At 51.5% G+C, this 23,007-nt stretch overlaps 1 protein-coding gene across 1 annotated transcript; it reads left to right on the forward strand.

Moving 5' to 3' along the window:
• Nucleotides 1–1,617: 1,617 nt before the first annotated feature.
• FGL1 (fibrinogen like 1) lies at nt 1,618–12,745 on the forward strand. The gene is made up of 8 exons (XM_051964978.1): nt 1,618–1,720; nt 2,539–2,598; nt 6,055–6,235; nt 6,975–7,134; nt 7,577–7,674; nt 10,773–10,861; nt 10,978–11,165; nt 12,526–12,745. Exons 2-8 carry the CDS (start codon nt 2,539–2,541, stop codon nt 12,683–12,685), a joined length of 936 nt encoding a protein of 311 aa, XP_051820938.1. The 5' UTR covers nt 1,618–1,720; the 3' UTR covers nt 12,686–12,745.
• Nucleotides 12,746–23,007: the final 10,262 nt, after the last annotated feature.

The following is a 23,007-nucleotide window of genomic DNA, read 5'->3' on the forward strand; positions in this document are numbered from 1 at the left end:
AGAAATAAACTTGGACTTCCTGGCTTGTTTTAAAAAAAAAAAAAAAAGATTTTTATTTTCAAAACATATGCATGGCTAATTTTCAACATTCACCCTTGCAAAATCTTGTTTTCCAAATTTTTTCCCTCGCCTAGATGGCAAGTAATACAATAAAGATTCAACATGGGAAATCCCTCTATACATATGTCTACAATTATCTTGGTGCACAAGAAAAATCAGATCACAAAGGAAAAATGAGAAAAACAACAAAATGTAAGCAAAAAACAACAAAAAGAGTGAGAATGCTATGTTGTGATCCACACTCAGTTCCCACAGTCCTCTCTCCGGGTGTAGATGGTCTCACAAGACCACTGGAACTGGCCTGAATCATCTCATTGTTGAAGAGCCACGTCCATCAGAATTGATCAGCCTGAAGTCCAGAAGGCAGCATTTGTAGATCTGACCAGTCATGTCTGAATTTGCTGACTTCCTTCAGGTAGATGCAGCCCAAATTAGAATGAAGGAGTGAGATGGGCAGCGGGGGTGAGGGCTTCCTGCTCGTGTTTGGATATAACTGAATGGAAGAGCTAAGCAGTGATGGGACCAGAAGGCAATGTGGAGGGTGAGGTTGGAATGGGAAGGCAAAGTATCAAAAACAGGGGTGATGGCCTGTGAAAGTCCTGAGGGGGCATGGCAGTTGGAGGCAGGGATATGCTGGTAGAGGTTTAACAATTGGCTCTCCGTTTTAAAAAATGGATTCAGGACATATTTTACATTTAATCTGACTTATTAACACTTTCTCCATCATTCTCTTAAGTCTAGACAATCAACAAAACTATGCACCAATGACTTACAACATTTAAATAACTGATTACAATAAACTAATAACAGTTTAATAACTGATTTAATAACTGAAAACAAGTTTTTGGTTTCTGAGGTATAATGCTCACACTGAACATTTAACAATCAGCTCTTAGCTGGTCTGAGGTGACTCCAGCACCCTCATGAGTGGAAGTCCCAGTGAGAAGAGCATAAGTTGGAGAGCAGGAAGCCTGAAGAGATAGACAATGGAATCTGGTGATCAGAGAAAGGGATTTCAGGGTTCTGGAAGCACAAAGCGAGGGCTCAAGCTTCAGCAGGAATGATCTCTGGGAGACTACAGCTCATATTCCTTTGCTCCCAAATAATATGAAAGACTGACCTGGCTTGAGGGGCTTTTTTCTTCCCTAGATAAGAGCAGGAGGGCTTGGAGCCACGGGCTCTCTAACTGTCCTTACCTGGGGGCCTTCCTCAGATTATTCAGCAGTCTGGCTCTCAATCCCTCACCTGTAAAAATGGGAATGTTGGACCGGTGATCATTCACACATCCGATTATCAACATCCATCAAGCCTTTCCCCAAACGGCAGCAGGCACAAAGTCTGTTTATAAAGAAAACCAAAATTCCCCTCTTTATAAGGTCTGAAAAAAGCCTAGCCTGTGGATATCCCGGACTGGGCCCGAAGGCCTTTCATGGGTCTCTTTTCCCGGTAAATCGATGCTTTTCTGTGTTGACTCTTGGCGGGCAGCCAGGGTTCCCCTGCTTCCGGAGCAGTTCTTCAGGCAGCCAGGCTCGCTGGATCCCAGTCTAACTGGGGCGCAGCTGGCGGAGGCTGCTCCACCAAGTGTCCTGAATCCCAGAGGAAGGAGGCTCGCAGGGAGCCCGGGCTGCCCCACTCACTCTTGGAGAACCTTCTCAGGCAAGTCCTGGCATCTGTCTCTGTCCTGGGGGCTTTGGGCAAGTGCTAATACCCCCGATGAACTTCCTGGGTTTTACTTTAGAGATAATTTGCTAAGGTTCAACATCTGCCTGGGAAGGGGGGCTCAGGATACCATGTCTCTTTTACCTGCAAGGGTAATCTCCTGCCCTCCCCCCTCTTCCGTCCTCCCCTTCCCCCCTTCCCCCATTTAGCTCTCAAAGCAGCCAGTCACTGGAAAGGCAATCCCTGGTCTGCCCTTCCCAGGCTACTACAGCTGAAGTCCCATAGACAAAATGTGTGTGTGTGGGATGGGATGTTAGGCTACCTGCAGGGCTACATACCTGCACTTCTGCCTTCTCTCCACACTCCCTCTTATTCCAGGTTCACTGATCATCTGGGGGAGGGTCTGTTTTGCATTAGTCTCAGAAATGCTAACAAATGACAATCTCTCTCTTTACTTAGCTTGAGCCCCCATTTCTCTTGGAGCAACTTCTATCTCAATCTCAACCTCCCCCAATTTATAGAATAATGTCAATTCATCATTAATGGTTGTGTGCTTTATCAAACAAAACAAATACAAATTAGAAAGAAACAGTATTTCCCAACAGCAGGCTGCAATTATGTCATAGTCAGAGCCTATTTTTTCCCTTTTGCCCCACCCCTTCTCCCAGTTGGAGGACAACCAGAATGGGTCCAAGAGTCCCCCAAATTAGCGGACCCAGACTGACCCTGACTTCCTTGTCCCAGCAGAATATGGACTTAGTCCTACAGAAAATCTTGGACTAATTTTCTTTTGGTGACTTTTTTTTCCCCAACAGGAAGATGGTGAACTGGTTCAGTGTGATCCTTGCAGTGACTTTGATGATGGACTGGAGAAGCTGGGTGAGGTTTCTACTGGGCATTCCCAAGGGGTTGGATGTGTTATGCTGCTCTCTGTGACACTCATTCATCCAACCATTCATTTACTCATTCACTCAGCAAATCCTTTTTCTGTGTGCTGGGAGAGATACAGAGTTCTTGCTCCCTTTGGGAATTTGTGGGCACAACAAAAAGCCCAATAGACTCATTGCTGAAAATCTTAGCTCTTAAGAGAAGTATAGTGGGCAATATAAAGCCAGGAGATCTGAGTTCTAGTCCTAGCTCTAGAACTTATTAGTTGTGTAAATGCAGACGTGATCTTTCTTCTCTCAAATGGAACTAAAAGTTTCTGTAACAGGTATCCTCTCCTTCTATCTCCCAGTCATGTCACTTGCACCCTTTCTTCCACAAGGTCAGACATACTTCTTCTGGGTTCTCTTATTGCTGAATTTTTACCTTTTCTTGCCTGGCCTAAATGCACCATGCCATTTTCTGGGAATGTCCAAGGCATGTGTTTAAGCTCCTTCTCCTCTGCCCCAGCTTCTTCTTTTATTTCGATAGTATTTTATTCTTCTGTTTACACGTAAAGATAGTTTACAACATTCATTTTTGTAAGATTTGGGGTTCCAATTTTTTTTTCTCCTTCCTTCTCTTCCCTTCCTCCTCCTCAAGAAAACAAGCATTCTGATTTAGGTTATATACATAAAATCATTTAAAATATATTTCCATATAGAAAAGAAAATTCAGAATAAAAGAGGAAAACCACAAGAAAAAAAAAGCAAACAAAAAAGCGAAAATAGTATTCTTTGATGCTCATTCAATCTCCATAGTCATCTTTCTGGATGCAGATGCTATTTTCCATTCCAAGTCCTGGATTGCTGCATTGCTGAGAAGAGCCAAGTCTATCATAGTTGATCATAACACCATCTTTTTGTTACTGTGTACAATGTTTTCCTGGTTCTTCTCACTTCACTCAGCATCAGTGCATATAAGTCTTTCCAGGCTTTTCTAAACTCAGCATATTCATCATTTCTTATAGAACAAAAATATTCCATTACATTCATATACCACAAATTATTCAGCTATTCCTCAATTGATGGACATCCACTCAATTTTTAGTTCCTTGATACCACAAAAAGAGCTCCTACAAACATTTTTGCACATGTTGGTTCTTTTCCCTTTTTTATCATTTCTTTGGGATACAGAGCCAATAGTGACACTGCTGGATCAAAGATCTGATAGCTCTTTGAACATAGTTCCAAATGGCTCTCCAAAATGGCTGGATCAGTTCACAATTTGATTAATAAAGCAGTTTACTCACATTCCCTCATTATCTTTTCTTGTCATTTTAACCAATCTGACAGGTGTAAGGTGCACCTCATAGGTGTTTTATTTACATTTCTCTAATCAATAGTGCTATAGAACATTTCTTCATATGACTACAGATAGCTTTAATTTCTTCATCTCAGAATTGTCTGTTCATATCCTTTGATCGTTTAGCAACTGGAGAATGACTTGTATTCTTATAATTTGACTCAGGTCTCTATATTTTTAGAAATGAGGATTTTATCAGAAACACTTCTGCCCCTACTTCTGAGTCTATCTTTCTTATCTTTTGTTCTGCTTTTAGAATGTAAGCCCCCCAAAAGTAAGGTAAGCCTTTTTTTGCCTGGGTTTTGATCCTCTTTGCTTAGCTCTGTGCCCAGCAAATCTAAGTGCTTGGTGAATGCTTTTTGATTAATTGATTCATTTCAGAATCCCTCTGATAGTCAGATGGAATAAGGATGCCATTGTGTTTTGTAACCATTTAGCAAAATTCAGCAAAGCAGCTGAAAGAAGCTGCTATGCTAAAACCACTGTAGGTATGGAGTCTCTTCCCATATCTGCAAAATTCTTATTCTTATTGGCTCAAACTAGCAGAAGTGGATGAGATGTTCATAGTCAAAGATGGCTGTTGTGAAGAGACAGGAAAAGAAGGATAGCTTAAGCTGAGTAAGAAGGACCAGGAAATTATGGAGGTGATAGTGAAGAGTTTGGTTTGTTAAGTTCCAAGTGTAGACAGCTCTCCCTCTCTCCTTGAGGAGAAGGTGAAGGGACTCAAGGTTATTGAGAACAAAGTGTTCCTCAAAGGAACAAAAATATGATTTCCTTGTGACAAAATAGGTTGTAAAGGGCAGAGGGAAAAAGTGACCTGAGGGCAGAAGAAAGTCTACAAAAAGAGAAGAAGGAAAAGGATGATTGGACATTCGGAGATCAAAACAAAACCATAATTACAGATTGCAGACTTTTAGGAGAGAACTCCTTAATGTCCTGAGGAGGAAGCAGCTGCTTGTCTTCCAAAGGATGATAGAGTAGAGACACAGAAATAACCACATGAGAGAGCAGCCGCTAAGGGACAGAGGAAGAAGAGACAGGTACTGAACTTGGTGCTCCCCTGCCCAGGTGTGCTACCAACAAAAATATAGTAAGTATTGTGTGTCAGGCATTGTGCTAAGTGCTGGAGATGCAAAAAAAGGCAAGACCCCTGCCCTCAAGGAACTTAGTTTCTTAGTATGGAGACAGCATGTAAACAACTAAGTACAAATCAGTTATAGTCAAGAAAAACTGGATAACCATAGAAGGAAGGCGCTACCATCCGGGGAGATGGCAAGAGCCTGCCGGGAGAGGATGGCATTTTACTTGGTATTTGAAGGAAGCTAGGATGAAGGAAGATCCAAGGAAAACACAACTGATGTCTTCAAGTATCGGAGAGGCTGTCCTCTGGAAGAAGGATTGAGCTTCATCAGCTTGGCCACAGAGGGAAGGACAAGGATCATGGGGAATATTATAAAAAAAGACAAACTGAGGCTTGATGTCAGGAAAATCTTTCCACAGTGAGAGCTGTCCCAAAGTGAAATGGCTAGTCCCAGGGTGCCCCTTCATTGGAATTTGCAAGCTAAGGTGATTTGATCTCTTTTTGATAGATTTGAAAGGGAATTCTTCATTTATGGATGGCATTAGGCTTCTAAGATAATTTCAGACTCTGATTCTATGATTTCGTCCCAGATATAAAGCAATCTGGATGGTAGGGGAGTGCCATTCTCAGATCGGTCTGAAGATGAGATGCTGTGGCAAGTGGGTTAGATATAAGGAGTCAGGAAGCATCAGAAGTTGAGGATCAAATGGAGTTCATGGACATGGGAGGATGGAGGGATGACAGGTGCCTGGGCTCTCCTTGGCAGAGGCAGGTGACCCTCAGTCACTGGTCAGCCCTTCCGTGCTCTAGCAGCTAGTGCACTTCATGAGCCATGGATGTGCCATTGTGGGCAGGACACTCAGCATGCTGGCCCAGCCATCTGGGGAAGAGTGGTCAGAGCTTGGACGGAGGGAGCATTGGGGAGTGGAAGGTGCCAGGGAAAACATCAGAATTGGTCCTTCAGGTGATGACTCCGCAAAGTCAGCCCCATCTTCCATCACGGAGAGCTCTGTTTTCCCCTCCAGGCTCTGGAGAGTTGCCTCCAGGAGCAGCAGAGGCTGAAGGACCAGGTGAGACTCCTGGAGGCCCAGGTTAAGCAGCAGCAGGTGAAGATTGAGCAGCTCCTCCAAGAGCAGGAACTTCAGCTGATGGACCGAGGAGACTCGAAGGTCATCCCCCGCCTAAGGGGAAGAAGGCAGTACGCAGGTCAGTGTGAGCTGGGGGCCTTCCTTTGGCCTCCCCAATGGCCTTTATCATCTCTGTCCATAGATAAGGTGTCCTGATTGGAGGGCTCTGTCCTCTTCCAGCAGAACTTTCCTTCCCAGCCCATCAACAAAGCAACAAACCATGAAGCACTTTCTCAGTCCTGAATCTATCTCTTTTACCCCATTATGGGATGGAATTCTATTCCCTGCTCTCTCTGAGGTAGATGAGAAAAATTCATTAAATTAAAGAGGAATATATATATATATATGTAATTAAAGATAAATTCATAGTCTGTGGTCCTGTTTACAGAGGCAGTCAGATCAATCAATCATTTAACCCAGAGTTTAGAAGATTTGAATTCTAATCCTACCTTGGACATTTTCTAGCTGTATAATTTGGGATCCAGAAATTTGTATATATTTGTTTAATCTTAATTACTTCTTTAGGTTTGGTTTCCTTTGTAATCCTGTGTATTCTGTTTATGCATTTAAAACCATGCAGGAGTCTGTAGAATTCACGGTCTCTGGTTGCCGAAGGAGATTGCTTCCCTAGGGGTTCCCCAGATCCGATAATCCCAATTCCATTGTCTCTAATCTATTTCTCGGAGCAGATGCTCCTTCTCTGAGATTTTAGATTTCTAAAATGTTTTCTGTATTTATGACAGTAAGGGGATAATTGTTTGTTGAATGGAATCTTGGGGTCACTCTTGGGAGTCTCCTGACAGATGTTTTGCCGACAGACTGTTCGGAGGTGTTCAATGATGGCCACAAGCTCAGTGGTTTCTACAAAATCAAGCCCCTGCAAAGTCCGGAGGAGTTCTCAGTTTACTGTGACATGACGGATGGGGGCGGCTGGACAGTGGTACAGAGGCGCTGGGATGGCTCGGAGAACTTTGACAGGTACCCCGATGCGTGATGCAGGCTAGCTTTAGAGCTGGAGATGGATCCCAGAGCTCTGGTCATCTGGTGGCCAATAATGGAGGCAAAGCTCCATCTTTCCCATTAAGACAAAATACTGAGCACTAATACCTTTTCCCCAAAATGAGCAAGAAGACAAAGAAAAGTGGACCTTGGTGAGTTAGGGAGAATGGGAAAAGCCTGCGTTAGAGGCAAAGACAATGGGGTTCTCATCCTGCTCCTGTCATTGATGTGTTCAGTGGTCTTAGCCCAATCTTGCCTTTCTCCCGGCTTCAGCTTATCTGTGTAATGGAAATGTCAGTGTTTCTAGATGTATGAAAGTGCTTTGGGATCAGAGGCATGAGCTGGGAGGAGGAAGAAGGTGGGGAAGGGCTGGATGGGGAGGCAGGTGACAGCTACATATGGTTTTCTCTTGGATTTTCAGGAACTGGGATGACTATGAAAAGGGTTTTGGAAATTTTGACCAAAAAAATGGCGAATACTGGCTTGGGAATAAAAATCTCCACTTCCTGACCACCCAACGTAAGATGGATATAGGGAAATCTTGTTTTGTTCAACTGGAAGATTCCTGTAACCTGAAACTTTTAAGGGGTTTGGAAGATGCCTGGTGATGCTTTCTTTTCAGATAAGGGCAGAGATTGATGAAGGGAAGGAGGGACAGAGAGAGACAGACACAAAGAGAGATAGAGAAGACAGAGAAAGAGATGGAGAGAGACAGAGACAGAGAAAGAAAGAGATGGAGAGAGACAACAGAGATGGAGAAAGATGAGCAAAAAATGGAGAGAGAGACAGAGACAGAGAGGGAGACAGACAGACAGGCAGACAGACAGAGACAGAGATGGAGAAAGATGAGTGAGAAATGGAGAGAGAGAAAAGCAGAGAAAAAAGCAGAGGGAGAAGAGAGAGATCACCAGAACCAGAGAGCTAGACTCAAAAGCAGAGGGGAAATAGAGAGATAAGGGAGAAAGAGAGAAGGAGTAAACAAAGAACAAAAGAAAGAAACAAGAGGCAAAGAGGGGAGAAAGAATGAAAAGGATGGAGGCAGAGAGAGTGAGGGAGACAGGAGCCCTTCAGTCTGAGCCTTTTCTCATCCCCTATGAATCCTCCATTTGTCGGCAGCAGAAACCCCTGTTTTCTTGGGTTCTCCATGGGGGGAGGGACTCAGGGGTAGCTGATGCTGGGGGCAGAACCCCTCTAATGTGGGCATTTGGTGCCTACATGTGGCTGGCTGGGAGTCTTCCTCAGACTCCTCCTGGCTGCTAGTCTGGGGCCTGGGGGTCCTTGCTTGTATGATCTGATCAGCCACAGTCAGACACACTTGAGTCCAACATAGTGATGTCTCTTTGGTCCTCTTGAAGAACAAAGGGCAACAACCAAGCCAGGGATCGCTCAGGCCCTGTAAGGACTAATTAAACCAAATTAGACCTTCCTGCAAAGAGCTGGCCATGTGTGGCCACAGACTTAGCCCATGTCCAATAGCTCCCCAGCCCAGGGCTAGGCCTTTTTACAAGGGGCTGACCACTGGCCAGCCCTGAGACTAATAGGGCGCCTTCCCATTCTCTGAGCCAGCACACCAGAATCCCAGCACAAGTGGCTGCTCAAGACTTTGCTCTTCTCCTGCCCTCCTCCAGATTTCTTTCCCTCTGGACTGGAGGCCACTGGAACCCTGCCCCTCCCTGGAGCCTCCTGCTTCCCTCTTGGGCTGGCTGCTTCCACTTACTGGCTTCCTCATGAAGTCCCTGGAAACCTGCCCAGCAGGGCCTCAGCATCTCTCTGCTTGGGCCCCAACCCTTTTGTTCTTTTGGACATTCAAACATTTCTGAAGGAGGGGGACTGGCTTCTAAACGTCTGACTTTAGAAAGAAAACCATGAATGTCTAAAGATCCTAAACAAGTGGAAAAGAAAGGGGGAGGAAAGAAAGAGAAAGAGAGATGGAGAGAGAAATGGAGAGAGAGAAAGGGGGGAAGGAAGGAGGGAAGGGAAGAAAGAAACAGATAGAGAGACACAGAAAGAAAGGAAGAGAGAGGAAGGGGGAGACAGGGAGAGAAAGAGAGAGAAGAAGGGAGAAGGAAAGAGAAAGACAGAGACAGAGAGAGAGAGAGAAAGGGAGAAGTAAAGAGAGAGAGAGAGAGAGAGAGAGAGAGAGAGAGAGAGAGAGAGAGAGAGAGAGAGAGAGAGACACAGGTGGGGGGACATTAGTGTTGGTGCATTAGTGCACTGACTGGCTATGGCTTTTTTCCTGTAAAATGAATATTCCATAGAAATTTGTGCCAAAATGAACACTTATGTGGAAACTGCCTGATCCCTGAGATCACGGACCATATGAAGAGCAGTCTTGGGGCCAGGGCTGCAGCAGGCATCTCTTCCACCCTCTGCATTTCAGGGAATTTCTTTGCTTAACAACTCCTGTTTCTCTAAAGTTTCCAGTTTTATGAAGCACTTAACATCTGTTGTCTCATTTGAGTCTCACAACCACCTGGCAGTAAACTACAAGCTCTGTCTCCATTTTACAGATTAGAAAACTGAGTCTCTGAGAAAAATGCCAGCATCATACAACTATTGAGTTTCTGGGGCAGGATTTAAAACCAGGTCACCTGGGTGCCCCATCTAGCCTCCATCCACTACAGCACCCCATCCATTATAAGGTACCCAATAAGTGCTTGGAGATCTCAGGACACCAGCTCTTAAAGCCATTGCTCTTCCAGAATGTGGAATCCAGCTTTCCCTGTTCAGGTTTCCTTGACATCCGGCCTCAGTTGGCCTTTTGTGCAGCTCCCCCACTTCCCGCTGGTCCTGGCTCAGCTGGTGGGGGATGGGTGCTGTCTGGTCCTTCAGGATCCCCTGGTTCCTAGGCAAGGGATACCCAGTTCCCACAATTGACCTTCCTGGAGACACCGGCAGCCAACTAGGAACGTGCTTCCTTTACCTTTTGTGAACCACCCCCTCCCCTGCTCTGGTCATCCTGGTGCTTCATGATTTTACATCTCTGCTCAGATTCTGTGCTCTTCCTTTTGGGAAGACCTGAGTTCAAATCCAGCTGTGTGATTCTGGACAAATCACTTAAACTCTCTGAGCCTCGGTTTTCTCACCTGTAAAATGGGGAGATTAATAGCATTCCTGCTAGATTTTGTGAGGTTCAGATGAGATGATACAGGAAAGTGCTTTGCAAACCTTAGGGCCTTCTTCCAATGCTAACTTGGGAGAGTTTCCTTCCATGAAATTTCATATCTTTCCCTCTTTCCTTATGTTTTTCTTTTTTTGGGGGGAGGGGGGGCAAAGCAATTGGGACTAATTGACTAATCCAGGATCACATGGGTAGTGTCCGAGTCCGGATTTGAACTCAGGTCCTCCTGCCTTGGGAGCCCATGCTCTCTAGATCTGTAAGCAGAAGAGCACGACCCCTTTGGCCTCCCCTGTGCCTCACTGGCGCTCCTCCTGGATCTCACGCCGATGGAGCAGGAGCCGGGAAGCTCCCTTAGCCGAGCGGCGGCCGCTGGCTCTCCAGAAAGGGGGATTTGCTTGGGAGCAGCCACGGTCAGCCCGCCATGGTCCTCCCGATCTGGGGCTCTGGGGCAGAACCAGAGCCGGCCGAAGACGGGCGTCTGCTTCTTTTTGTGCAGGAGACTACACCCTGAAGATCGACCTGGCCGACTTTGAAGGGGAGCACCGCTTTGCGCAGTATGAAAGTTTCCGAGTCGGCAGCGAGAAGGTGAGAAGGGGGCTGTGAAAGGGCTCGGGCGCCGGGGGCTGATGGAGCCCCCTTTCCCCCAGCGGCCCCCTCTCTGCGCCAGGCGGAGGCTGAGGATGCTGACTCTTCTCCCTCAGAGTTCCTACGAGCTGAGCTTCAGGGAGTACTCGGGCACAGCCGGGGACTCGCTCGCAGGGAGCTTCCATCCCGAGGTCCAGTGGTGGGCCAGTCACCGGCGGATGAAATTCAGCACTCGAGACCGCGATAACGACAACTACTCAGGGAACTGCGCGAAGGAGGACAGGGCCGGCTGGTGGTACAACAGGTACGGGACTCCTTCAGAGCCAAGTCCCAAAGCGCATTTATTAGGCACCTTCTGTGTACCGGCACTGGGTGACGTGCTGGGGATGCTTAGGAAGCGTGCTGGGGATGCTTAGGAAGCATCCTGGTTCCGCCCTCCTCACCATCTAGCACCATTCTAACAACTGGGTATCAATGCGCTAGAAACAAGGGCAATGCGAGATAGTCCCAGAAGGGCTGGAGTGAAGGACTGGGAAGGATTCCGGGAGCAAGCGGGGACTTCCAGGAGGCAGGCTGCAGAGGAGGAGGGACAGAGGCTCCCTCTGCCTCTCACCAAGCCCTTTCTGGGAGCTGCTGTCCCCAAACAGGGACAGGGTGGGGTGTTAGGGAGGGTGTTAGAGTCTGGGGGTGGGGGAGGGAGCTGGACTTCATTAGGATAACCCAGTGAGCCAACGTTTCAAGCCAAGCCAGCCTCCCTGCCCATTAAGTCCCAGGACAAGGAGTCAGAAAAGCCAGGCCCAAGTGGACCTCCCTCCCCTTCCTCCTCTGGAACTGGGAAAAGTACAAAGGTGTAATTTGAGCCTCCTGATAGTGAAGCAGCCAGAACTGGGGAAGGAGCCATCTGGAGAGCAGGGAGAAAGGAAAGCAGGTTCTAATTAGGTCAACCTTGCGACAATTTGTTATTTATGCTGAAATCTGGTAGTCTTTCAGCCTTCTCCAGCCGATCCTCCACATAAATGCCCAAATAATAATAAACAGTGTACAATAAAATTTATAGAACATTATAGCTAGCATTTGCATAGCACCTACAATGTGTCAGACACTGAGCTAAACACTTTACAGATATCTCATTGGATCCTCATCACAACTCTGGGGGGCAGATGCTGTAATTAATCCCATTTTACAGATGAGGAAATTTGAGGCAAAGGGAGGTTAAGTGACCTGCCCTATACCCCAGTGTCTGAGGCTAGAGGAGTGTTTTTCTGCTTTAGGCCCTATCTACCTTTAGAAGGTGCAGGGAATTTTTGGCCAGCAGTATAAAATATAAGAATGAAGGGATGGAGTTCACCTGATAAAAGCCTTTGGAGACCTGGGTCTGAGACTTGTGGATCCAATCCAAAGGGGAGGGACCGAGAGCCCCAGAAAGAGGCAAGTTCAAATCCTCCTCTTTCACAGAGTTCAGGGGAGTCACCTCCAGGGCTCTAAGTCACAGAACAATTGGGTATTTGTATGTTTGACCGTGGTGGGATCACAGAGCCAGGACACTCCCCCGCCCCCCTCAGAGGAACGGGGACCCCGTTTTTCTGTCCCCAGCTCCCATGTCACCCACAGATGAGTCTGAGGAAGAACGTCTCTAAGGCCCCATTCTTCTATCTGCCCCTCAGGTGTCACTCAGCAAACCTCAACGGGCTGTACTACAGAGGGGCCTACACGGGTGAGACGGACAACGGCATTGTCTGGTACACCTGGCACGGCTGGTGGTACTCTCTGAAATCCGTGGTTATGAAGATCCGGCCCAGAGACTTTGTGCCAAATGTTATTTAAAAATGCGCTGCAAGCGCTCTCCTTCCCTGCCATTCTGTATTAAAATGATGGGGCTTTTCAGATGGCCGTGTGGTCATTGTCTCACCGTTTTTCGCTCAGCACACTTGCAGAGAAGAAAATGTAAGGAAAAATTATCTTAAAATGGGTATTACCCAATGGGGAAAAGTGGTGAGTCCTGCGGGGCCTGCCCCAGGGAGATTACAGTCGAGTCAGGGAGACAGCACCATGCTTCGGGAAGGGCAGCGAGAACCAGGCCCAGCCGCTGCCCCTTTGCTGGTCACTGCCAGGGGATGGGGCTTAATCCCAGAGCAGGACTTGGAGAGATGGGCAGCCAGTGGGGTGAGGCGAGTGGAGATGAGGCTCTGGAAGGTTTTGGTTCTTTTCTCAGATTACTTTGGCACTTGGTATCTCTCTCTCTGGGTGTCTCTGTCTCTTCCCCTCACTGCGGACCATCCTCTCCTCGTCTCCTCTCTTTCCCAGGTTTTTGGGACATTTCCCCGTCATTGTTCTTCTAGCTAACTTCCTTTATAGGTGCCTTCCTCACATCCTGCCTCCTGAGCAGGGGAGCACATGCTGCCACGTTCCATCCTAGGCCCTCTCCTCTCATTATATTCTCTTCCTGGTCTCTTTCCTAGGATTTCAGCCATCAGCACTGTGCAAATGACTCCAGATCTCTACATCCAGCCCTTACCTCTCTCCTGCATCCAGTTTGATATCTCTAGCTTCCTATTGGATGTCTGGGTGTCTCAAAAGTCTCTCCAATTCAACATGTCAAAAACAGAACGATTTCCCCAAATCCACGTCTTCTCTGAACCTCTCCTTTCTGTCAAGGGCCTCTCTTTCCTTCTGGCTCAGGATTGGGAGACACTTTCCCAAGGCTGAGGTTGCCCAGGGCTGAGTAGATCAGACATGGGCGCCTGCTCTATCCTAGAACCTGTGAGACTGAGCTTGGAGGCCCAGGTCAGAGACCCTCACCCCTGTCCCCGGCTTGCAAAGCTGCCCTTGTCTGTTGCCTTTCTTTGCATCCCTGGCACTTAGCACCATTCCTGGCACAGAGTAGGCACTTAATGCATATTTTTTGATTGTCTGATAGACTGCCATTATTCCATAGTCATTCCATATTACTGATTTCTTTAAAAAGCCTCACACTTCCAAATCAAGTCGACTCCAGAGACCACAACCCCCTGGGGCTGACTTCTAGTTTAGCACGCTTTCCCTTTGGAATGCCACAACTTATATCCAGATCTGGAAAGGAAGCAACTTATAGCACAGAAGCAACTTAATTTCATTCAAAAAACAAGCAGCTATGAAGTACTTACCGTATACCAGACTCTATATTAGGCACCAGGCATACAAAAATAAATAATTCCTGTCATTAAGAAGCTTATAGGACTTTCACACTGGGAAGCTCCTGCAGAAAGATGAGAAAATACAAGGTAAAATACAGATGATCCAAAGCATGAGGAGACCCGGGGAAGTATGGCGTGGCACATTCCCCATAAAATTCCCATACAGTATTGATTTGCTTGAACCTGATTTAATAAATTAAGTAATGACTGTTTCCTTCCATGTTGCTCACAAGGCCCATCTTCTAGACCTGGAGTTTTTAACTATGAGTCTGTGAACTTGTTTTTATAAACAAATTGATAACTCTATTCTAATATAACAGGTTTACTTTGTAATCCTGTGTATTTTAATTGAACATGTATTTAATTGAATATTATTCTGAAAAGGGGCTTCTGGGGTTCTTCACCAGCCTGTGCCCAAGGGGTCCAGAAGACCCCATTTTAGAGTCTGCCTGATGGCCAACACAGATTCCAATAATAACACTTTCCAAAAGTGTTTGAATACTATCATTTTCTAATTGAATCTCTAGCCCTGAAAGTCTTTTCTTTCTTATTTTTTGGCTGAGGCAATTGGGGTTAAGTGACTTGCCCAGGGTCACACAGCTGGGAATGTTAAGTTTCTGAGACCAGATTTGAAAACTCAGGTCCTCCTGACTTCAGGGCCAGTGCTCTATCTGCTGCCCACCTAGCTGCTCCCTATCCCTACAGTTCTGTAGGGGTATTTCCTTGGGATTCAACACCAACGTGATATTCTCCAGGTGATTAGGGCTTCACACTATTCAGCAAGAATTTGTGAAGCCCCCAACACATACCCAGAACTGCCAGGTGCTGGGGGAGAGGTGAAGCGTTTGTTAAGTTCTTACTGGGGCTGGCGCTGTGATACCCAGACAGAAACCAAGCCATCCTCCCTCGGGGAGCACTCATTCTAAGCTACACCTGGCAATGGGCAGACAGGGGGTGGGTGTGAGCCTGCTGTTCTCCGTCCTCACCAGCAATGGCACATGGTCAGGGCCCTGATGCCCAGGAAAGGAGGAGGACTAGGAAAGGAGCAGCGATGGCAGGAAAGCTTCCTGAGGAAGAGGATTTGTTGGAGGATTGCCCTGGTGCTCAAGAAAAAAGGGGGAAGGAAGCTATGTGGGGCAGTGGGTAGAGCACCGGCCCTGAAGTCAGGAGAACCTGAGTTCAAATCTGGTCTCAGACACTTAACATTCCCAGCTGTGTGACCCTGGGCAAGGCACTTAACCCCAGTTGCCTCAGCAAAAAAAAAAAAAAAAAAAAAAAGAAAGAAAGAAAAAAGGGGGAAGGAGGGCAGCTGCCAGGAGGGAGGAGAAGCCCTGAAGAAGTCCTTGAGTGAACTGTACAGAGACATCAATGAGCTGCCCACCCATCATTTTCTGAAAGCATAATGAATTTTCTTTTTTATTATTATTATTTTTTATTACAACTTTTTATTTTTCAAAACATATGCATGGGTAATTTTTCAACATTGATCCTTGCAAAGCTTTGTGTTCCAAATGCCCCCCTCTTCTCCCCACCCCCCCCTCCGCCCCAGCAAGTAACCCAATAAAAACATGATGATATTCAAGGACTTGCCTCGCTGGCCCTGGATTTGGAGCAAGTCCCCCGCTAGGTGGAGCTCTTGGCCTACTGCAATGTGCCCAGAAGGGCCTATGGTGACGTGGCACTGGAGAAGCCCTACAAGGAGGCCGGGATGCAGAACCCACTTCCTCCCTGGACCTGCCTCCCCTCCTTCCCCAAATGTGGAGTCCTCCCAGCATCCGCCTGGGGGCATCCCCGAGCCACCCAGCCTTCCCCGGGGGCATCCCAGGGGAGGGATTCTGGGAAGATAAGACACGGTTCAGGGAGTCCAGGGAGCAAAGCGGCCTTCCATCCCCCTGCACAAGTCAGCAAGACCTCCCTGAAACTCTCTCTTAGCCGGACAAGCCGTCTCATCTCTCTGTGCCTCGGTTTCTCTGCCTGTTAAATGAAGGGATGGAAGTCAGGGGCCTTCTCAGATCCCTTCCAGAGCTACATCTATGGTTCTACCCGACATAATAAAAATAAAATGCAGTCGTATATCCCTCTTCCATGCTCTTCTGCCTCCTCCCAACACCATTTTTACCAATGAAGAAACAGGATGAGAGAAATCGAATGATTTGTTAGGTTAGACAAGAAGTAAATTGAAAGAGTGTCTGATCCCAGATTTCCTGACTTTGCTCTCTGAAATTTACCTTCTCGGTCTTCCCACTTTGGAGGGACCCCTGCTCTGAAGTCCCCCTCTCTTCACTGGGGATTCCCTCTCCTGGACTACACCCCAGCTATGATCACCTCACTTCTGCCTTTACTTACTTTCTGGCTGACTTACCTCCTCATGGGCACCTCCTCCCTACCTTGGGTGTGTACCTGTTCATCTCTCCTTTCCATCCTCACCTCAGGTGTGTACCTGTTCATCTCTCCTCCCCTATTAGAGTGGAAGCTTGTGGAGGACAGGACTGACTTGTTGGCTTGTATTTGTATCTAGAGTGCACCATAGCCAGCCCAATACTGGGCACACAGGATCTGATCAATGCTTTATCTCTATTTGTCTCTCATTTGGCTGTGTGTCTCTCTATCAATTATCTGATTCTTTGCTTTTGTAGTTGTCCCCCTCACTCTGCCTCAGCTGTCTATCTACCCCTACATCTCCTTATCTTTCTACCTATTCTATTTACCTATCTCAACTATCTCTCCAAAGCTAAGTATTCTATTCACATTCATATTCTATTCAGTTTTACTCTATTCATATTTATTTTACCAATCTGCCTACCTGCTGGTCTGCCTGCCTGTCTACCTGTCTGTCTGTCTGTCTGCCTGCCTGCTGGTCTGGTCTGACTGCCTGTCTGTTTGCTGGATCTGCCTGTCTGTCTGCTTGCTGGTCTGTCTATCTGCCTGCCTGCCCGTCTGCCTGTCTGTTTGCTGGGTCTACCTGCCTATCTGTCTGCCTACTGGGTCTGCCTGTCTGCTTGCCTATCTGTCTGCCTGCCCGTCTGCCTGTCTGTCTGCCTGTCTGTCTGCCTGTCTGCCTGCCTGTCTGTCTGCCTGTCTGCCTGCCTGTCTGTCTGCCTGTCTGCCTGCCTGTCTGTCTGCCTGTCTGTCTGCCTGACTGCCTGTCTGTCTGCTTGCCTATCTGTCTGCCTGTCTGCCTGCCTGTCTGTCTGCCTGCTGGGTCTGCCTGTCTGTCTGCCTGTCTGTTTGCTGGGTCTACCTGCCTATCTGTCTGCCTACTGGGTCTGCCTGTCTGCTTGCCTATCTGTCTGTCTGCCTGTCTGTCTGCCTGTCTGTCTGCCTGCCTGTCTGTCTGCCTGCCTGTCTGTCTGCCTGCCTGTCTGCCTGCCTGCCTGTCTGTCTGCCTGTCTGTCTGCCTGCCTGTCTGTCTGCCTGCCTGTCTGTCTGCCTGCCTGTCTGCCTGCCTGTCTGTCTGCCTGCCTGTCTGCCTGCCTGCCTGTCTGTCTGCCTGTCTGTCTGCCTGCCTGTCTGCCTGCCTGCCTGTCTGTCTGCCTGTCTGTCTGCCTGCCTGTCTGTCTGCCTGCCTGTCTGTCTGCCTGCCTGTCTGCCTGCCTGCCTGTCTGTCTGCTGCCTGTCTGTCTGCCTGCCTGCCTGTCTGCCTGCCTGTCTGCCTGCCTGTCTGTCTGCCTGCCTGTCTGTCTGCCTGCCTGTCTGCCTGCCTGCCTGTCTGTCTGCCTGTCTGTCTGCCTGCCTGTCTGCCTGCCTGCCTGTCTGTCTGCCTGTCTGTCTGCCTGCCTGTCTGTCTGTCTGCCTGTCTGTCTGCCTGCCTGTCTGCCTGCCTGCCTGTCTGTCTGCCTGTCTGTCTGCCTGCCTGTCTGCCTGCCTGCCTGTCTGTCTGCCTGTCTGTCTGCCTGCCTGTCTGCCTGCCTGCCTGTCTGTCTGCCTGTCTGTCTGCCTGCCTGTCTGTCTGCCTGCCTGTCTGTCTGCCTGCCTGTCTGCCTGCCTGCCTGTCTGTCTGCCTGTCTGTCTGCCTGCCTGCCTGTCTGCCTGCCTGTCTGCCTGCCTGTCTGTCTGCCTGCCTGTCTGTCTGCCTGCCTGTCTGCCTGCCTGCCTGTCTGTCTGCCTGCCTGTCTGTCTGCCTGTCTGCCTGCCTGCCTGTCTGCCCGTCTGCCTGTCTGCCTGCCCGTCTGCCTGTCTGTCTGTCTGCCTGCCCGTCTGCCTGTCTGTCTGCCCGTCTGCCTGTCTGTCTGCCTGTCTGTCTGCCTGTCTGCCCGTCTGCCTGTCTGTCTGCCTGTCTGTCTGCCCGTCTGCCTGCCTGTCTGTCTGCCCGTCTGCCTGCCTGCCTGTCTGCCTGCCCGTCTGCCTGTCTGTCTGCCCGCCTCCTTCCTCCCTGCCCCACAGGAGCTGGGTCCCTGCTGGAGCCCCGCCCACCCCGCCGCCTTCTTTCCCTGTGAGCCTTTCCCCCAGGTGGTTCTGACCCAGGGGCTCTGTCTCTGAGCGAGGGCGTTTCTCGGCACGAGGGACGGCCGCATTGAGGCCCTTCCTGCTCTGAACCGGCCCGCCAAGGAGAGGGCAGCCCTTGTTCCGAGGGTTCCCGGCTGGGTGACCGGGCAGTCCTTTCCTCTCCCTGGGTCCGAAATGAGCAGGGAGGCTTCCACCCCCCGCCCCCGCCCCCGTCCCCGCCCCCCCTCCCCCCTGCCCCGGCGCGCGCGGGCGCTTCTCCCCCCTCTCCCGCGTCCCTCTCGGCAGACAGGCTCCGGAGCGTTCCGCGGGGCCGCCAGCGCAGGGCCCGGCCAGACCGGGGGCGCTGCGTCCCGGCGAGTCGGAGCAGGCTCAGCGCGCTGTTTCGGAGTGTTCGCGTCTCCCGGGCCCTGACTCAGCCCGCAGGAACGCGCGCCGGTCCTCACTGCTGGCTGGCGCTGTGCTCTCTGGGAATGCCGGCGCCTTCCCTGGCTGAGGGGGCCTCCGTTCCAAACACTCGCATCCAGCGCGGGGCCGCCGACCTTCCCCGGCAAACCCGGGGGCAGCCCTTGCGCGCCCGGAGAGATGCCGGAGGAGGCGGCGGCCTGGGAAACGCTGTCTGCTAAACTCAGTTGTGAGGGGGTGGGCAAGCGGCCAGTGCCCCTGGGCAGCTACCCACTCATTGCCCACTCACTGGGTGGGGTGTGATATCCGCCCCCCCCCCCCCGGGAGAGGGGCAAGATCTACCTGCCATACCTAGGGAGCCCAAGGTCGCCACCTACCGGCGGCCTGTGCTCACCTTCCAGGGGAGGGGGCTGGTGATGTCCCCCTGCTGGGAACACTATGGGCCTCCGAAGCACCCACCCAGTGCTCCCCCCTTGGGCCGCGGAAAGGGCGCCACCCCGGAGGCAGCAGGGCAGAGCCAGCGGGGCCAGACTGGGAACCAGGAGCCCCAGCTCTGCAGCCTGCCTTTGGAGGAGTCACGGGAAAAATCACAGAACTTTTGAGCTGGAGGAAATCTTAGTGATCACGGGTCCCTTCTGGCATTTCAAGGGTGAATCCGGGCTCTCCGCCTGGGGCACCTTGAAGAAGCGCCTACTATGTGCCAGGCACTGGGCTGAGTCCTGGAATGGCGCCCTCCCTGAGCAGACCGCCAGCTTCCAGATCCAGCTCATTGCAACTGGCCTTGGAAACTCCCGGCTGGGGGCTGAGGGTGAGTGAGTGAGGGCAAACTTGTCTAGCCTGCCGTGTGTCTAACAGGCCTCATCCTGGAACCTGCTTCAGCCCCTACCCCTGGCTGACAGGGAGGCTTTGTCCTAGGCAAGAACGGTCCTTGATTATTCCCAAAGGGCTTTCACACTTGTGACCCAGCAGTGTTTCTGCTGAGCCTGTATCCAAGGGACCTGTATGTGCAAAAGTGTTTGTGGCAGCCCTGTTTGTAGTGGCTAGAAGCTGGAAAATGAAAGGATGCCCATCAATTGGAGAATGGCTGGGTAAATTGTGGTGTATGAATGTTATGGAATATTATTGTTCTATAAGAAATGACCAGCAGGATGAATACAGAGAGGCCTGGCGAGACTTACATGAACTGATGCTGAGTGAGATGAGCAGGACCAAGAGATCATTGAACACGGCAACAACAAGATTATACAACTATCAATCTTGTCAACAATGAGAAGATTCAAACCAGTTCCAGTGATCTTGTGATCTTGGGCTCCCTAGGTATGGCAGGTAGATCTTGCCCCTCTCCCCGGGGGGGGGGGGCGGATATCACATCCCACCCAGTGAGTGGGCAATGAGTGGGTAGCTGCCCACGGGCACTGGCCGCTTGCCCACCCCCTCACAACTGAGTTTAGCAGACAGCGTTTCCCAGAGCCATCTACACCCAGAGAGAGAACCACGGGAACTGAGTGTGGTTCATACTATAGCATTTTCACTTTTTTGTTGTTATTTGTCTGCCAGTCTGCCTGCCTGCCTGTCTGTCTGCCCGTCTACCTGTCTGTCTGCCTGCCTGCCCGTCTGCCTGTCTGTCTGCCTGCCTGCCCGTCTGCCTGTCTGTCTGCCTGACTGCCTGTCTGCCTGCCCGTCTGCCTGCCTGCCCGTCTGTCTGTCTGCCTGCCTGTCTGCCTGCCTGCCCGTCTGTCTGTCTGCCTGCCTGTCTGCCTGCCTGCCCGTCTGCCTGTCTGTCTGCCTGACTGCCTGTCTGCCTGTCTGTCTGCGTGTCTGTCTGCCTGTCTGTCTGCCTGCCTGTCTGCCTGCCTGTCTGTCTGCCTGCCTGCCCGTCTGCCTGTCTGTCTGCCTGACTGCCTGTCTGCCTGCCTGTCTGCCTGCCTGTCTGTCTGCCTGTCTGCCTGCCTGCCTGCCTGCCTGTCTGTCTGCCTGTCTGCCTGCCTGCCTGCCTGCCTGTCTGTCTGCCTGTCTGTCTGCCTGCCTGTCTGCCTGCCTGCCTGTCTGCCCGTCTGCCTGTCTGTCTGCCTGCCTGCCTGTCTGTCTGCCTGTCTGTCTGCCTGCCTGCCTGCCTGTCTGCCTGCCTGTCTGCCTGCCTGCCTGTCTGTCTGTCTGCCTGCCTGTCTGTCTGTCTGCCTGCCTGCCCGTCTGCCTGTCTGCCTGCCTGTCTGTCTGCCTGTCTGTCTGCCTGCCTGCCCGTCTGCCTGTCTGTCTGCCTGACTGCCTGTCTGCCTGCCTGTCTGCCTGCCTGTCTGTCTGCCTGTCTGCCTGCCTGCCTGCCTGCCTGTCTGTCTGCCTGTCTGTCTGCCTGCCTGCCTGCCTGTCTGCCTGCCTGTCTGCCTGCCTGCCTGTCTGTCTGTCTGCCTGCCTGTCTGTCTGCCTGCCTGCCTGCCCGTCTGCCTGTCTGTCTGCCTGCCTGCCCGTCTGCCTGTCTGTCTGCCTGACTGCCTGTCTGCCTGCCCGTCTGCCTGCCTGCCCGTCTGTCTGTCTGCCTGCCTGTCTGCCTGCCTGCCCGTCTGCCTGTCTGTCTGCCTGACTGCCTGTCTGCCTGTCTGTCTGCGTGTCTGTCTGCCTGTCTGTCTGCCTGCCTGTCTGCCTGCCTGTCTGTCTGCCTGTCTGTCTGCCTGTCTGTCTGCCTGCCTGCCTGCCTGTCTGCCTGCCTGCCCGTCTGCCTGTCTGTCTGCCCACCTGTCTGCCCGTCTGCCTGTCTGCCTGCCCGTCTGCCTGTCTGTCTGTCTGCCTGCCCGTCTGCCTGTCTGTCTGCCCGTCTGCCTGTCTGTCTGCCTGTCTGTCTGCATGTCTGCCCGTCTGCCTGTCTGTCTGCCTATCTGTCTGCCGGTCTGTCTGCCTGTCTGTCTGCCAGTCTGCCTGCCTGCCTGTCTGTCTGCCCGTCTACCTGTCTGTCTGCCCGCCTCCTTCCTCCCTGCCCCACAGGAGCTGTGTCCCTGCCGGAGCCCCGCCCACCCCACCGCCTTCTTTCCCGGTGAGCCTTTCCCCCGGGTGGTTCTGACCCAGGGGCTCTGTCTCTGAGCGAGGGCGTTTCTCGGCACGAGGGACGGCCGCATTGAGGGCCTTCCTGCTCTGAACCGGCCCGCCAAGGAGAGGGCAGCCCTTGTTCCGAGGGTTCCCGGCTGGGTGACCGGGCAGTCCTTTCCTCTCCCTGGGTCCGAAATGAGCAGGGAGGCTTCCACCCCCCGCCCCCGCCCCCGTCCCCGCCCCTCCTCCCCCCTGCCCCGGCGCGCGCGGGCGCTTCTCCCCCCTCTCCCGCGTCCCTCTCGGCAGACAGGCTCCGGAGCGTTCCGCGGGGCCGCCAGCGCAGGGCCCGGCCAGACCGGGGCGCTGCGTCCCGGCGAGTCGGAGCAGGCTCAGCGCGCTGTTTCGGAGTGTTCGCGTCTCCCGGGCCCTGACTCAGCCCGCAGGAACGCGCGCCGGTCCTCACTGCTGGCTGGCGCTGTGCTCTCTGGGAATGCCGGCGCCTTCCCTGGCTGAGGGGGCCTCCGTTCCAAACACTCGCATCCAGCGCTGCGCCTGGCGGCCCCCCGGCCGCCGACCTTCCCCGGCAAACCCGGGGGCAGCCCCTGCGCGCCCGGAGAGATGCCGGAGGAGGCGGCGGCCTGGGAAACGCTGTCTGCTAAACTCAGTTGTGAGGGGGTGGGCAAGCGGCCAGAGCCCCTGGGCAGCTACCCACTCATTGCCCACTCACTGGGTGGGGTGTGATATCCGCCCCCCCGGGGAGAGGGGCAAGATCTACCTGCCATACCTAGGGAGCCCAAGGTCGCCACCTACCGGCGGCCTGTGCTCACCTTCCAGGGGAGGGGGCTGGTGATGTCCCCCTGCTGGGAACACTATGGGCCTCCGAAGCACCCACCCAGTGCTCCCCCCTTGGGCCGCGGAAAGGGCGCCACCCCGGAGGCAGCAGGGCAGAGCCAGCGGGGCCAGACTGGGAACCAGGAGCCCCAGCTCTGCAGCCTGCCTTTGGAGGAGTCACGGGAAAAATCACAGAACTTTTGAGCTGGAGGAAATCTTAGTGATCACGGGTCCCTTCTGGCATTTCAAGGGTGAATCCGGGCTCTCCGCCTGGGG

The sequence above is a fragment of the Antechinus flavipes genome, chromosome 6, assembly GCF_016432865.1.
Source record: "Antechinus flavipes isolate AdamAnt ecotype Samford, QLD, Australia chromosome 6, AdamAnt_v2, whole genome shotgun sequence".
Classification (NCBI taxonomy): Eukaryota; Metazoa; Chordata; class Mammalia; order Dasyuromorphia; family Dasyuridae; genus Antechinus; species Antechinus flavipes.

Excerpts from the sequence above, each read along its gene's own strand:
- FGL1 (XM_051964978.1), top strand. The coding sequence starts at position 2,539 with ATGGTGAACTGGTTCAGTGTGATCCTTGCAGTGACTTTGATGATGGAC. Across the intron at positions 7,135-7,576 it reads GGCTCGGAGAACTTTGACAG|GAACTGGGATGACTATGAAA; the intron begins GTACCCCGATGC and ends TTGGATTTTCAG. Across the intron at positions 7,675-10,772 it reads CCACTTCCTGACCACCCAAC|GAGACTACACCCTGAAGATC; the intron begins GTAAGATGGATA and ends CTTTTTGTGCAG.